Source organism: Octopus sinensis, linkage group LG25, assembly GCF_006345805.1.
Source record: "Octopus sinensis linkage group LG25, ASM634580v1, whole genome shotgun sequence".
Classification (NCBI taxonomy): domain Eukaryota; kingdom Metazoa; phylum Mollusca; class Cephalopoda; order Octopoda; family Octopodidae; genus Octopus; species Octopus sinensis.
In genome coordinates this window covers 2,705,552-2,722,180 of record NC_043021.1, presented here as the reverse complement: position 1 = coordinate 2,722,180, position 16,629 = coordinate 2,705,552, and the positions used below count along the sequence as shown (strand labels likewise).

Here is a 16,629-nt window from a genome sequence, read left to right as displayed (position 1 = left end):
TTAGTGACCCTGCTAGTGTCGGCGTCACATAGAAACCACTAGGTACACTCTGTATAAAGTGGTCGGCATCAGGAAAGGTGCCCAGCTGTAGAGACCATGACAGTGTAGACAGTGGAATACTGTGCAGTCCAACCCATACCAGTATTGGAACACAGATATTGAAGGAAGATATTAAGGCGGCGAGCTGGCAGAAACGTTAGCACACCGGGCGAAATGCTTAGCGGTATTTCGTCTGCCGCTACGTTCTGAGTTCAAATTCCGCCGAGGTCAACTTTGCCTTTCATCCTTTCAGGGTCAATAAATTAAGTACCAGTTACGCACTGGGGTCGATGTAATCGACTTAATGCCTATGTCTGTCCTTGTTTGTCCCCTCTCTGTGTTTAGCCCCTTGTGGGTAGTAAAGAAATAGATATTGAAGGAAGAAGATGATGGTGGTGATGATGATAATGATGCTGATGCAAACTTCTTCACTGCAGCTGTACAACAGCAGAGAAGGAAATCCCTTCCAGGGAGTCTTCGAAATATCACATTTGGCCTTTCAAAGGATTTAAGTATTCATAATTCTATGGATGTTCCCTAAAACTTGCTGTATGGCAGGGTCCTTTTAACATAACATTCACACAAACATTCTTGATCGTTAATTATTTCCAATGTTGCCATCTCCCACCCCCCACGCTCTACAGAGCCATTGCATCCCTCTGAGTCTCTCAATCAACACAAAACTGTGTAGTTAATTTTGTTTGCCATCCTTTTTTTTAATTTACTTCCCTCATCTTTTTTTTTCTTTTTGTTTCTTTGATTTCTACTGTTGGGAGTTGTCAATTAATTCTAATTAAATCTCGTTCATTAACAGATGCGGTCTGAAGAATCTGCCGATTTACTTGCAGAAAAGGCTCGAATCGCAGAAGAAGAAGCTGTGTTACTTAGAAGGAAATCTGCCGAAGTCGATGCCGAAATCCAACGTATCAAGATCTCTGCAATGAAAGTGAGTCTTTCAAGGACCTTCGGGGGCCATATTCTCATGTTTTGTTAATTAGTTAGTTAATTTTTTGGCTCAAAAGCAAAAAGCAAGGCCATGTAGGGGGACATGGAGTTAAGTACAGGGTGGTGTTCATGTAAAGAGTTCAGGCCACTTTAGGTCAAGGGAGACTTTGAACAAAGCGGTCGTCGGCATCTTTGAACTTATTTACACCTGTCGTTAAACATTTGTGTGTGACAGATACACATGAGCATCACAAGTTCAACAGAAATAGATAACTCTCAGATGCCCAGGAGAATCCCTGGAAGCAGCAAATAGTTTCTGTTACCTCCCCAGCCTGGCATTTCACTAGCTGCGACAACAAACGTTCCAGTCGACCCAATCAATAGAAGAGCCTGCTTTTGGAAATCAATGTGCATAATGGCTGAGTCTCTCTGCAGATACATGTACCCTTAATGTAGTTTTCAGGGAGGTTTAGTCAAGTTTATTGAGACAACATGACTTGCAGAAAAACACCGATTCTCCTATTTTTTAGTCAATATTTAACATCATCATTGGGTTAATCATCATCATCATCATCATCATCGTTTAACGTCCGTTTTCCATGCTAGCATGTGTTGGACAGTTTGACCGTGGTCTGGGAAGCCAGGAGGCTGCACCAGGCTCCAGTCTGATCTGGCAGTGTTTCTACAGCTGGATGCCCTTCCTAATGCCAACCGCTCCGTGAGTGTAGTGGGTGCTTTTTACGTGCCACCGGCACAGGTGCCAGGGGAGGCTGGCAAGGGCCACGATCGGTTGGTGCTTTTTACGTGCCACTGGCACAGGTGCCAGGGGAGGCTTGCAAGGGCCATGATCGGTTGGTGCTTTTTACATGCCAGGGGAGGCTGGCAACAGCCACGATCGGTTGGTGCTTTTTATGTGCCACCGGCACAGGTGCCAGGGGAGGCTGGCAAGGGCCACGATCGGTTGGTGCTTTTTATGTGCCACTGGCACAGGTGCCAGGGGAGGCTGGCAAGGGCAACGATCGGTTGGTGCTTTTTATGTGCCACCAGCACAGGTGCCAGGGGAGGCTGGCATCAGCCACGATCAGTTGGTGGTTTTTACGTGCCGTGAAATTTAATTCTTCAGTTAAACAGTTAAGCTTGGTTTTCCGTATTATCTGCTTATAATTTTCTCCCTTATTTCTGGGTATCTTTTTGAATTCTTCCATTTACTCATCTTACAAACCATCTGTGATTCCAGAGTGACGAGGAACGTATGCTGATGGAATGTCGAGCCAGGGAAGCCGAGATGATGGCAGCGACGCTGTTGGAAGATTCTGGTCGAAGGTAAGATTGAAAATGTTTCAATTGTTCCAAGTTTATTCCTAACAAAAATTTATTCCGAGAAGAAAAAAAACCAAAGAATTTGTTCCAAACCAAATAAATTGCAATTGTGATGTTCACAAACTCCAAGACTTTCAACAACAAGTTCTCTTGAGAAATATATTTATTTCTTTATTGCCCACAGGGGCTGAGGAAGGGGGGGGGGGGCTAAACATAGCGGGGACAAATAAGAACAGACAAAGGGATTAAGTTGATTACATCAACCCCAGTGTATAACTGGTACCTATTTAATCGACCCAGAAAGGATGAAAGGCAAAGTTGGCCTCGGCGGAATTTGAACTCAGAACGTAATGACAGACGAAATACCGCTAAGCATTTCGCCCGGCGTGCTAACGATTCTGCCAGCTCGCCGCCTTCGTTCAATACCAGTACGAAAAATAAGACTGCTGTGCTGAAGTTCACTGGTTTTCAATGGTTTTAGTGAATTCAGAAGCATTTTGACACCTGGTTGGAACTGTTTATTCAATTCAAATTTTAACTGAAATGGAGATTTAACCCTTTAGTGTTCACATTATTCTGCCAAAATTAATGCTTCTTTATCCACATTGTTTTGAACTAATCATGCATTATCTTGTAACTATGAGATTTTGATGAGGTAGCTGTTAATTTTTCAAACGATATTGTAGGGTTGGTGTGAGAGACCAGATCTGGCCAGTTTGAACATAAAACAGGCAGAATACTTTTGGCCGGATATGGCCGGTTTAAATGCTAAAGGGTTAAGCTCTGCAATGGTCAGTCAGGCATTGATTCAATAGTTTGAAGCAGCAAATAAATTCTATCTGTCCACCTTGCTTTGTACTTCTTCCCTTAATTGGAAGACTGAACCATTGATAGTTAAGTATCCATATCAGAGGCATAGTGTTAGGATTAAGGTATAATGGTACAAGGGTGTTAAACATTTTGTTGGTGGCTGATTCAATATCTTAACCTGTCAGGCATTCACATTATTCTGTCAAACGCCGGTGGCACGTAAAAAGCACCCACTACACTCATGGAGTGGTTGGCGTTAGGAAGGGCATCCGGCTGTAGAAACATTGCCAGATCAGACTGGGCCTGGTGCAGCCTTCTGGCTTCCCAGATCCCCGGTCGAACCGTCCAACCCATGCTAGCATGGAAAGCGGACACTAAACGATGATGATGTAATGCTTATTTAATCACATTGTTTTCAATTAATAATGCATTATCTCATAAGCTTTCAAGATTTTGATCATCATCATCATCATCGTTTAACATTCGTTGGCCAGGCTTGGGTTGGACGGTTTGACCAGGGCTGGCAAGCTGGAAGGCTGCACCAGACTCCAGTCTGATTAGGCATAGTTTCTATGGCTGGATGCCCTTTCTAACACCAACCATTCTGAGAGTGTAATGGGTGCTTTTATGTGCCACCAGCACGGGTGTCCTTTGCATGACACCACTATCTGCAACGATTGGGATTTTCCTTGGCTTCATGGGTCTTCTTCTCAAGCATGACATAATGCCAAGAGGTCTTGGTCATTCATCATTGCCTTTGTAAGGCCCAACACTTAAAAGGAGCTTTTCATGTGTCACCAGCATCGGCCAATTTGCTTCCATGAGGCCCAACACTTGAAAGGTATCTTCTAGCTTTGAGATTACTATTTTTTTTTTTACTTAGAATGACATTACAGGGTAGGTGAGAGAGGCTGGATCTGACCGGCTTGAACATAAAACAATTAGAATATTTGAGCCAGATGTGGTCAGTTTAAACACGAAATGGTTAAAGTTTAATTTGTCTCCAACTCTTCAAGGTTTTATGAGATGTTAATTCCATGTTCTGTTGCAGAGCTAGTCAGGCTGAACAGCTGAAGCAAGAGGTTGTCAAAGCCAGAATGGCCGAAAGACAAGCAAACGAGAAATTAGCTGAGATTACAAGAGCATCACATGATGTAAGTACAGTGGAAGTAAGTGGAGGGGTTATTTCTTTTTTGTTTTTGTTAAATTTCTTTTATCTTTTACTCGTCATTTGACTGTGTCCATGCTGGGGCACTGCCTTGAAGAACTTTTAGTTGAATGAACCGACCCCCAGGACTTATTCTATTGGTTTCTTTTGCTGAACTGCTAAGTTATGGAGATGAAAAGACACCTACACTGGTTGTCAAGTGGTTGTGGGGAACAAAGACACACACACACATCTATACCTTTTAAATTCGTCTGCAGGAAATGTTTTGACAGTGGCACGTAAAAAGCACCATCCAATCGTGGCCGTTTGCCAGCCTCGTCTGGCACGTAAAAAGCACCCACTACACTCATGGAGTGGTTGGCATTAGGAAGGGCATCCAGCCGTAGAAACATTGCCAGATCAGACTGGGCCTGGTGCAGCCTTCTGGCTTCCTAGACCCCAGTTGAACTGTCCAACCCATGCTAGCATGGAAAGCGGACGTTAAACGATGATGATGATGATGATGATACAAATAAAGCTCCCATTCCATTATGCTGGCCACAGTCCAATGATGCTGACCGGTGAACCAATTTTTGGGGGTTGCATCGAGCGGTACCGATATAGGGTAGAATAAATATTGTAATAATAATAATAATAATAATAATAATATAGTTAGGTGCAGGAGTGGCTGTGTGGTAAGTAGCTTGCTAACCAACCACATGGTTCCGGGTTCAGTCCCACTGCGTGGCATCTTGGGCAAGTGTCTTCTGCTATAGCCTTGGGCCGACCAATGCCTTGTGCCGACCAATGCCTTGTGAGTGGATTTGGTAGACGGAAACTGAAAGAAGCCTGTCGTATATATGTGTATATATATATATATATATATATATATATATGTGTGTGTGTGTGTATGTGTGTGTGTTTGTGTCTGTGTTTGTCCCCATAGCATTGCTTGACAAGCGATGCTGGTGTGTTTACGTCCCCGTCACTTAGCGGTTCGGCAAAAGAGACCGATAGAATAAGTACTAGGCTTACAAAAGAATAAGTCCCGGGGTTGATTTGCTCGACTAAAGGCGGTGCTCCAGCATGGCCGCAGTCAAATGACTGAAACAAGTAAAAGAGTAATAATAATAATAATAACAAACCTTGGATGGAATTTATAAACATTTACTGCATCGTTAGACGCCACAGTCCGTATTTCTGGGATGATTACAATGTAGTCCAAAGTATCCGTTGGCATTGGGTAGATCATCTTAACCCTTTCGTCACCATATTTATTTTGAGATGCTCTGTCTTTCTTTCAATTACTTCAAATATAACAAAGAATTTAGTAAAATAATTTAGTTATTATTAAGCTAGTGTCAGGAACATTAATTGTGACTAAAGTTTGGTGGAAGATTTTAATTTAGAATTTTTGAAAACAAGACATTTGTACTACAGAGCCAGAGCCGGTTTCAGCTGGGTTGGTAACGAAAGGGTTAATGGATCCATTTCTTCAGGTAGTATAACATTAACCCTTTCGTTACCGACCCGGCTGAAACTGCCTCTGGCTCTGTAGTACAAATGTCTTGTTTTCAAAAGTTCTGAATTAAAATCTTTCACCAAACCTTAGTCACAATTAATGTTCCTACCACAAGCTTAATAATAACTAAGTTATTTTACTAAGTTCTTTGTTATATTTAAAGTAATTGAAACAAACACAGAGCATCTCGAGATAAATATGGTAACGAAAGGGTTAATGGATGTTTGCTAGAGGGACGTTTATCCTTTTTGACCAGGGCAAAGGTTGGCTGAGTTACGTGGGTATTTGGTGGGGAGGAAGGGAATTTGATGGAAAGAGAAGAAGGAATGGTAATTATATGGGGAAGGGGGGGAGCGTGTGGTGATGTTGGACATATTTTGGTAGTCAGTCTGCAGATGTCAGGGTTGGGTCGTACATTCCTTTGTTTGATCTCATTTAAAGAATGACTGGATCTTTTCGGTTTGAATGGCAGTTTTTTTCTTGCGGTGTCATATGAAATTGTCACCCATAATTATGACCCTAGTATCGATCTATTGCATTTCAATCTGTTTTAGGGCTAGGGCTAGGGGTGGGGGGAAGGGTATCTTTTGTTCTTCAGAAATGTAAATAAACCCAATCTGTTTCTTAAACGGGGACATATTCATACGGCACAGAATGTTTTCACCTCAATAGACGTCATTGATTGGTTGAAATTGCAGAAATTGAAGAAAAAAAAACAACAAATATCTTACAAACTATAGAATTTTCTCAATAAAACCAAGAGAAAAAGATGTTTTATAAACACATTCTACCAGTATACGAAGTTTAAAAGTGTTTAGTTACGTGGAAATTATTTTTAAAAACTGCCGGTCAAACCGAAAAGATCTGAATGACTCTCTCCAGTGAAGTCAGAAGTAAACAGGTCAGTAGGTACATCCTCTCCGGCCATCAGCTGTTGTAGTCCAGTGTCTGAATTGATAAATGATACTTTCTTAGGGTGACCTTTTAATTGTTTCTGGTGGTACAGTGATATAGTGTATAGCATCTTAAATATTGGTTAGTCGGTTTGTTTATGTTCCTTGTTTTATAATATGCTAAGGGTTGTTGATGTTATTCTGTTTCAAAATGTTTTTCTCAAATTCCAGAAACGATGTTTTGCTTTTATGTCTCCATGGTATGATCACCTTGGAGTGTCTCTTTATCACGTTTTCCCTGGATGTGATGATTTCAGAATTTCTTCTAGACATAAGTTACATACCTATTTCTTTACTATCCACAAGGGGCTAAACACAGAGAGGACAGACAAACGGATTAAGTCGATTATAATCGACCCCAGTGCGTAACTGGTACTTATTTAATCGACCCCAAAAGGATGAAAGGCAAAGTCGACTTCGGCAGAATTCGAACTCAGAATGTAGCAGCAGACGAAATACCTATTTCTTTACTACCCACAAGGGGCTAAACACAGAGCGGACAAACAAGGACAGACAAACAGATTAAGTCGATTATATCGACCCTAGTGTGTAACTGGTACTTATTTAATCGACCCCCGAATGGATGAAAGGCAAAGTCGACCTCAGCGGAATTTGAACTCAGAATGTAGCAGCAGATGAAATATGGCTACGCATTTCGCCTGGGGCTCTAACGTTTCTGCCGGCTGACTGCTTTAAGTTACATACCTGTGATATCCCGTTGTATACTCTTTACTCTTTTACTCGTTTCAGTCATTTGACTGCGACCATGCTGGAGCACCGCCTTTAGTCGAGCAAATCGACCTCGGGACTTATTCTTTGTAAGCCCAGTACTTATTCAATTGGTCTCTTTTGCCGAACCGCTAAGTGACGGGGACGTAAACACACAGGCATCGGTTATCAAGCAATGCTAGGGGTACAAACACAGACACACAAACACATACATATACATACATATACATATACATACATATACATATACATACATATACATACATATATACGACAGGCTTCTTTCAGTTTCCGTCTACCAAATCCACTCACAAGGCTTTGGTCGGCCCGAGGCTATAGCAGAAGACACTTGCCCAAGATGCCACGCAGTGGGACTGAACCCGGAACCATGTGGTTGGTTAGCAAGCTACTTACCACACAGCCACTCCTAGCATTTTTTATAACAGACCAATGGGCTGTACAAACACAAATCCGTGTGGTTGTGAAGCAAGCCTCTTATCATGGCCATGCCTGCACCTATTTGTGGAAACTCAAGGGTACCTTTTTGTCCATGAATCACCACTCGAAGAAGCATTTTGGTTCTTACCTTTCGAAAGCTCCGTGTAAAAATCAGTTGTGTTTTTCTGTAAAGGTTTCAATTCCTCAACATTTCGTTGCAAAGCGGAGAGTTGACGTTCTGAATTACCTCCCTTCTTACTCTAACGTTTATTTTTTCAGTTTCGTCTTCATTTAACCGTTCAGCATCCAGGTTACTCTGTCAAATGTACTCTTTTTTACTCTTTTACTTGTTTCAGTCATTTGACTGCGGCCATGCTGGAGCACCGCCTTTAATCGAGCAACTCAACCCCGGGACTTATTCTTTTGTAAGCCCAGTACTTATTCTATCGGTTCTCTTTTGCCGAACCGCTAAGTAACGGGGACATAAACACACCAGCATCGGTTGTCAAGCAATGCTAGGGGGACAAACACACAAACACAAACACACACACACTGATATATACATATACATATATACGACGGGCTTCTTTCAGTTTCCGTCTACCAAATCCACTCACAAGTCTTTGGTCGGCTCGAGGCTATAGTAGAAGACACTTACCCAAGGTAATGTGGTTGGTAAACAAGCTACTTACCACACAGCCACTCCTGCACCTATATGTATTGCTTATATATTCACATTGTTTTGAATTAATCATGCATTACTTCATAGCTTTAAGATTTCAATGATGTGATTGCTTATTTCTAGAATGACATTGTAGGGTAGGTTTGAGAGGCCGGTTCTGGCTAGTTTTAACACAAAACAGGTAGAATATTTGGGCTGGACAAAGTAAGTCTGGAAATCATCATCATCATCATTTAACGTCCGTTTTCTGCACTAGCACAGGTTGGACGGTTCGACCGGGGTCTGGGAAACCAGGAGGCTGCACCAGGCTCCAGTCTTGATCTGGCAGTGTTTCTACAGCTTGATGCCCTTCCTAACGCCAACCACTCTGTGAGTGTAGTGGGTGCTTTTTACGTTCCACCGGCACAGGTGCCAGGGGAGTCTGGCAGTGGCCACGATTGGTTGGTGCTTTTAACGTGCCACCGGCATGGAAGCCAGTCAAGGCGACGCTGGCATTGGCCACGTTCGGATGGTGCTTTTTACGTGCCACCGGTACAGGTGCCAGGGGAGTCTGGCAGCGGCCACGATCGGTTGGTGCTTTTAACATGCCACCGGCACGGAAGCCAGTCAAGGCGACGCTGGCATTGGCCACGTTCGGATGGTGCTTTTTACGTGCCACCGGCACAGGTGCCAGGAGAGTCTGGCAGCGGCCATGATCGGTTGGTGCTTTTAACGTGCCACCGGCATGGAAGCCAGTCAAGGCAGCGCTGGCATCAGCCATGTTCGGATGGTGCTTTTTACGTGCCACCGGCACAGGTGCCAGGGGAGTCTGGCAGTGGCCACGATTGGTTGGTGCTTTTAACGTGCCACCGGCACAGAAGCCAGTCAAGGCGACGCTGGCATTGGCCACGTTCGGATGGTGCTTTTTACGTGCCACCGGCACAGGTGCCAGGGGAGTCTGGCAGCGGCCACGATCGGTTGGTGCTTTTAAGGTGCCACCGGCATGGAAGCCAGTCAAGGCAGCGCTGGCATCAGCCACGTTCGGATGGTGCTTTTTACGTACCACCGGCACAGGTGCCAGGGGAGTCTCGCAGCGGCCACGATCGGTTGGTGCTTTTAACGTGCCACCGGCACAGAAGCCAGTCAAGGCGACGCTGGCATCGGCCACGTTCAGATGATGCTTTTTACGTGCCACCGGCACAGAAGCCAGTCAAGGCAGCGCTGGCATCGGCCAGTCGAGGCGGCGCTGGCATCGGCCAGTTGACATAAAATCGATGATGCTCCCTTTTTCTCGTATCTTTCCAATTTTAATTATGTTCCTTTTATTTATTTATTTTTTTTTTTATTTCAGAGCATCTTAAAATTGACGTCTAACCTGGAACTCCCAGATGTCGGTCTCATCGCTGATTTCTGTGGCGAAGATGATGCAATGGAGGCCAGCTTCGATTTCCCAAAAACTAGTGATATGGATCAACTTTCTCTTAAAATCGAGAAAGAAAGGTAAACGTACATTTTAAGGAATTAATCGTTAAGGAATTAATTGTTAATTTCGACTCATTTTCTGTTATTCTTTTATTCTTTTGCTTGTGTCTGTCAATGGACTGTGGCCATGCTGGGGCACCACCTCTTTAAAGGATTTAATCAAACAAGTTTTGGGGTGGGGTCTTGTTCTATCAGTCTCATTTGCTGAACCACCCAGTTAAGGAGATGTAAACGACACCAGTTGTCTGGGAGTGGGGTCCTAAAGTACACACTTGTGCCAGTGGCAAATAAAAAGCACCATCCGAACGAGGCCGATGCCAGTATCCCCTGGCTGGCTCCCATGCTGGTGGCACATAAAATTACTATCCGAATGTGGTCAATGCCAGGCCTGCCAAACTGGCTCCTGTGCTGGTGGTACATAAAAAGCACCCACCTCTTGGGGTGGTTGGCGTTAGGAGGGGCATCCAGCTGTAGAAACTCTGCCAGATTAAGATTGGAGCCTGGTGCATCCGTCTGGTTCGCCAGCCCTCAGTCGAAATCGTCCAACCCATGCTAGCATGGAAAGCGGACGTTAAACAATGATGATGATGATGATTTCAAGGATGGCAATCTGCCAGAATAATTATTGTTTCAGACAGTATGTGTTGTGCTGTTTCTTACAACTCATTATGTTCTGAGTTCAAATTCCACCAGGTTTCACTTTGACTTTTATCCTTTCAGGGTCAATGAGTTCAATGTCAATGAGTAAAAAAGGATTTGGGTGTAATTAACTTGCCTCCCCCTTCAAAATTGCTGGTCATGTGCCAAAATAAGATTATCGATGTTGTTATCATTATTAATTAAATAACTGGGTTAATGAGCTGGCAGAATTATTAGTATTTCAGTGGTGCAGCCTCCTGGCTTACCAGTCCTCAGTCAAGCCGCCCAACCCATGCCAGCATGGAAAGTGGAAGTTAAACGATGATGATGTCGATGACGACGACGACAACTATTATTATTATTATTATTATTATTAATAATTCTTCTTCTTCTTCTTCTTCTTCTTCTTCTTCTTCTTCTTCTTCTTCTTCTTCTTCTTCTTCTTCTTCTTCTTCTTCTTCTTCTTCTTCTTCTTCTTCTTCTTCTTCTTCTTCTTATTATTATTATTATATTATTATTATTATTATTATTATTGTTATTATTCTTCTTATTCTTCTTCTTCTTTACTCTTTTACTTGTCGCAGTCATTTGACTGCGGCCATGCTAAGCAATGCTAGGGGGACAAACACAGACACACATACATATATATATATATATATATATATACTATCGAATCCACTCACAAGGCTTTGGTCGGCCCGAGGCTATAGTAGAAGACACTTGCCCAAGGTGCCATGCAATGGGACTGAACCCGGAACCATGTGGTTGGTAAACAAGCTACTTACCACACAGCCACTCCTGCGCCTATTATTATTATTATTATTATTATTATTATTATTATTATTATTATTAGCAGAATTTCTTCCTGTATCTTTTGCGGGGAAAACTTGTGGTTGTCATAAAAAATAGCAGTTCCACATGGTAATTGAAACTGAAGCCCAAACTACTTTCTGAAAAGCATTGTGTGCTCCAGTATGGCAGCTGTAATAAGAACGATAATAAACGGATTTTTTTTTTTTTTTTTTTTTTGTTTTTTGTTTTCTTGCAACAGAGTAGAGTACATGGAGAAAAGTAAACATCTGCACCAACAGCTCCAGGACCTGAAGACAGAAATTGAAGTTTTAAAGGTGGAGGAGAACCAGACAGAACTGGATCGACTGCACGAAGAGAGTGTAACGAGGGGAGACACCAAATACTCTACGCTTAGGAGGGTAAGAATATTTGTCTTCTCCCTAATTTAAAACACTCTGACCCCCCCCCTCTATATATGTGTGTATGTGTGTTTATGTATGATGAAGTGGAGGCGCAATGGCCCAGTGGTTAGGGCAGCGGACTCGCGGTCGTAGGATCGCGGTTTCGATTCCCAGACCGGGCGTTGTGAGTGTTTATTGAGCGAAAACACCTAAAGCTCCACGAGGCTCCGGCAGGGGAGGGTGGTGATCCCTGCTGTACTCTTTCACCACAACTTTCTCTCACTCTTACTTCCTGTTTCTGTTGTACCTGTGTCATGCTGAATATCCCCGAGAACTACGTTAAGGGTGCACGTGTCTGTGGAGTGCTCAGCCACTTACACGTTAATTTCACGAGCAGGCTGTTCCGTTGATTCGGATCAACCGGAACCCTCATCGTCGTAACCGACGGAGTGCTTCCATCCCATGTATGATGATAATGATGATGATGATGACCTGTTTCTCATAACAGTCTGCCGAGCAATTACAGAAAATGTTCTAAACTTAGAAGCATAGATTAGAATCCAAAAGATTAACCGTTTTATTACTATATTTCTGTTAAAATACACCGCTTTTATTTATATTATTATAATTATTATTAATCTTTTTTTTTTGCTATTAATTTTGAAAAAAAGTAAAAAAAACCCAAACAATTTAGTAAAATAACTTTGTTGTTATTAACCCTTTAGTATTTAAACCGGCCATATCTGGCCAAAATATTTAATCTGTTTTCTGTTCAAACTGACCAGATCCAGGCTCTCACACCTACCCTACAATGTTATTCTACATTAAGTAATTACACCATCAAGATCTTGAAGATATGGGATAATGCATGATTAATTCAAATCAATGGGAATCAATAAGCATTATGTTTGGTTGAATAATCTGAACACTAAAGGGTTAAACTGATGTTTGGAAAATAAATTGAAATGAAATTTTTATGAAAGGTTTTAATTTTGATCATCAGTATAAAATTTGTATCATAGAACCAAAGTTGGTCTCAGGTGATATGGTATCAAATCAGTTAATTTAGGAAAGGTAAAAATGCTAGTTTGTAATAAAGTTTGAATTGATTCTTAGACTGGGAAGCCCCTTTTTTTTCTACCATTTCTTGACAACGTCTCATTGATTACCACTAGTTTCTGTGTGGAATGTCATATTTTAATCTGTGGTCATCAGATCATTCTCTGAGACTGTTTCTGGTGATGTTTACATATCACCTGTTTTCACTCAATTTATTATTATTATTATTGTTGTTGTTGTTATTATTGCCACCATCTGGTATCTGTATATTCACAGTTATGGTACAGGTTACAGGTAATGTCCATCTATGTATATATATGTGTGTGTGTGTGTATGCACATATATATGTATACATACGGGGGTGGCTTTCTAGGGGCAAGCCCATGGTCATTTATGAATGGATTTGGTAGACGGAAACTGAAAGAAGCCTGTCGTATATATGTATATATATATATGTATGTGTGTGTGTGTTTGTCCCCCTAGCAATGCTTGACAACCGATGCTGGTGTGTTTATGTCCCCGTCACTTAGCGGTTCAGCAAAAGAGGCCGATAGAATAAGTACTGGGCTTACAAAGAATAAGTTCTGGGGTCGATTTGCTCGACTAAAGGCGGTGCTCCAGCATGGCCGTAGTCAAATGACTGAAACAAGTAAGAGAGAAAGAGATACCATGATTCCACCACTTCAACTTTTAGAGCTTCGATATATTCCAGTAAATGCACTCAGAAACCTCATCTTTTCCCTCCCCCCCACCTCTTCCACCAAGAACTCGTCTTCTACTACCCGTTCCTCCACCAATCTTCCAATTGGGGTACTACTCATTCATGTACAGTAAATGAGACTACATACCTCCACCCACCACCCCCTCCGTTCACTTCACATGGTATCCCTATTACTGTCCCTTATCACCTCCTCCTCCTCCTGCCTGACCCACTCCTATTTCCTTCCCTCCTTCCCTAACTCCCCTTCCTCCCTCCCTCCACACAAAATAATACCCTGATATTCACTGCTTCCATCTTGGTCCCCCCCCCCATCTCTTACCATCTGTCACACTCTCACAAAGCTACCTACTCACAAATAATACCCTTTCTGTTTCTCTAACCCTTATTCTCTCTCTCACACTCTCTCTCTTCACCTCCTTCCCTCTTTCCCTCTCCCCCCTCCTCGCTCTCTCTCTCTCTCTCTCTCTCCCTCCCCCTTCCTCGCTCTTATATATTCACCTTGTGCCCGAGGTTTTGTGGAACTTTCAGAATTGCAACACTTTCGACCACTTCCCCCACATTCTGGGAAACTCTCATCACCTCTATTGAGTATCGGTGATTTCATCTCTCTCTCTTTTTCTCTTTTACTTGTTTCAGTCATTTGACTGCGGCCATGCTGGAGCACCGCCTTTAGTCGAGCAAATCAACCCTGGGACTTATTCTTTGTAAGCCCAGTACTTATTCTATTGGTCTCTTTTGCCGAACCGCTATGTAACGGGGACGTAAACACACCAGTATTGGTTGTCAAGCAATGCTAGGGGGACACACACAGACACACAAACATACATGTACACACACACGCATATAATATATACATATATACAATGGGCTTCTTTCAGTTTCCGTCTACCAAATCCACTCACAAGGCATTGGTCGGCCCGGGACTATAGCAGAAGACACTTGCCCAAGATGCCAAGCAGTGGGTCTGAACCCGGAACCATGTGGTTGGTAAGCAAGCTACTTACCACACAGCCACTCCTGCGTGCCACATAAAAATTTGAAATAACTCTGTTGAGGACTTCTGTGCCTCCTTCACCTTACACGTTTCCTATTTCTTCAGGTCCCACCACCATCACCCCCATCCACCCCATCTCTTTTCGAGCTGGGGAGCAAGGTACGCCTGTTAGCCGTGAGGAGGGATCAAAATCAAAACTTCCCTTCAAGGGTCATTATGTTAATTTTGTATTTTTGTTTCAATGGTTCCCTTGTGCCTGCTTTCAAAGAAATGTCAGAGAAGGACAGCGTTTTGTTCAAGTTAGTCTCAGGGTTGAGGGCTGTCACCATGATACAGAGTGTTGTATGGCCAATGTTGTTATTGTTGTTGTTGTTGTCGTCGTTAATTACTCTCATTAGCCTGCTGCTGTTTTCTCTGTGGTTTAGGTTTGTCACAAAGCTTTGCCTTTTTTTTGTTTTTTTTTATCTTTTATCTTTTACTTGATTCCATCATTAGACTGTGGCCATGCTGGGGCACCACCTTGAAGAATTATTAGTTGAATGAACCGACCCCAGGACTTATTCTTTTGTTAAGCCTGGTTCTTATTCTATTGGTCTCGTTTGCTGAACCACTAAGTTACGGGGATGTAAACCCACCAACACCAGTTGTCAAGCAGTGGTGGGGGAAAGAGGCAAACATGCACACACACACACACACACACACACACACACACATACATGATGAGCTTCTTTCAGTTTCCATCTACCAAATCTGCTCGCAAGGCTTTGGTCAGCTTGAGACCATAGCAGGATACACTTGCACAAGGTGCCACGCAGTGGGACTGAACCTGGAACCATGTGGTTGGGAAGTAGGCTTCTTACCACACAGTTTCACTTTCCTTTTTATTGTTTGGTCTTGTTGTATGTAATGTTGGTGTATTACTTCTGTTCATGCGGTTGCCTACTTCAGTTCTATAATTAAAGCTGGATTCCATTTAGGGTGCCTTTTAAATGTGTGTGTGTGTGTATGTGTGATCATCATCATCATTTAACGTCCGTTTTCCATTCTGGCATGGGTTGGATGGTTTGACTGAAAGCTGGTAGGCTGGAGAGCTGCACCAGGTTCCAATCTAATTTGGCATGGTTTCTACAACTGGATGCCCTTCCTAGCACCAACCACTCAGCAAAGTGTAGTGGCTGCTCTTTATGTGCCAGTTATGTAACACCAGCATTGACCATAGCAACGGTCTTACTTGGTTTGACAGGTCTTCTCAAGCACGGTATATTGCAAAAGGTCTCGGTCACTTGTCACTGCCTCTGTGAGGCCATACCCTGTCCGTTGATAGTGCCACATAAAAATTTTAAATAATTATTGTTGTTGTTGTTAAGGTGGTGAGCTGACCGAATTGTTAGCACTCTAGACAAAATGCTTCATAATATTTCATCTCTCCTTACGTTTTGAGTTCAAATTCTGCTGAAGTCAACTTTGCCTTTCATCCTTTCAGGGTCAGTAAATTAAGTACCAGTTGAATACTGGGGTCGATGTAATCGACTTAACCCCTCCCCCAAAATTTCAGGTCGTGTGCCTACTATAGTAGAAAGGAATTATTGTTGTTGTTAGCATGCCAGACAAAATGTTTGACGCCATTTCATGTCTCCATATTCTGAGTTCAAATTCTACCGAGGTCAACATTGCCTTTTATCCTTTCAAGTTCTGCAGTCGATGTAAATCTACCAAACCCTCTCCCTTAAAATTTCAGGCCTTGTGCCTATTGTAGAAAGGATTATTATTATTATTGGTGGTGGTGGTGTTGGTTTTGTTGCCATTGCCGTCAGTATCTTGGTATCATGTACTTATATTCTATCTTCACATAATTCTTTGGACTCTTGCTGTGCTAGTTATTAGATTACATTTTCAAGATGGAATGTGCTTAGCAGAAACATTTGATTGGCGGAAGTGGGGGCAGGATCGTACATAGCTAACCCTTGGAGTAGCTTA

At 42.6% G+C, this 16,629-nt stretch overlaps 1 protein-coding gene across 2 annotated transcripts in view; it reads left to right on the top strand.

Moving 5' to 3' along the window:
* Nucleotides 1-16,629, top strand: part of LOC115224365 (merlin) — a 45,530-nt gene that overhangs the window by 23,728 nt on the left and 5,173 nt on the right. Inside the window, exons 10-14 of one of the 2 annotated variants that reach the window (XM_029795243.2) lie at nt 854-985; nt 2,222-2,307; nt 4,166-4,268; nt 9,916-10,064; nt 11,737-11,896. In XM_029795243.2, the coding sequence (XP_029651103.1) occupies nt 854-985; nt 2,222-2,307; nt 4,166-4,268; nt 9,916-10,064; nt 11,737-11,896 (630 nt within the window). Of the gene's footprint in view, nt 1-853; nt 986-2,221; nt 2,308-4,165; nt 4,284-9,915; nt 10,065-11,736; nt 11,897-16,629 lie in introns of both variants that reach the window. The other variant, XM_029795242.2, reaches the window with a different exon arrangement.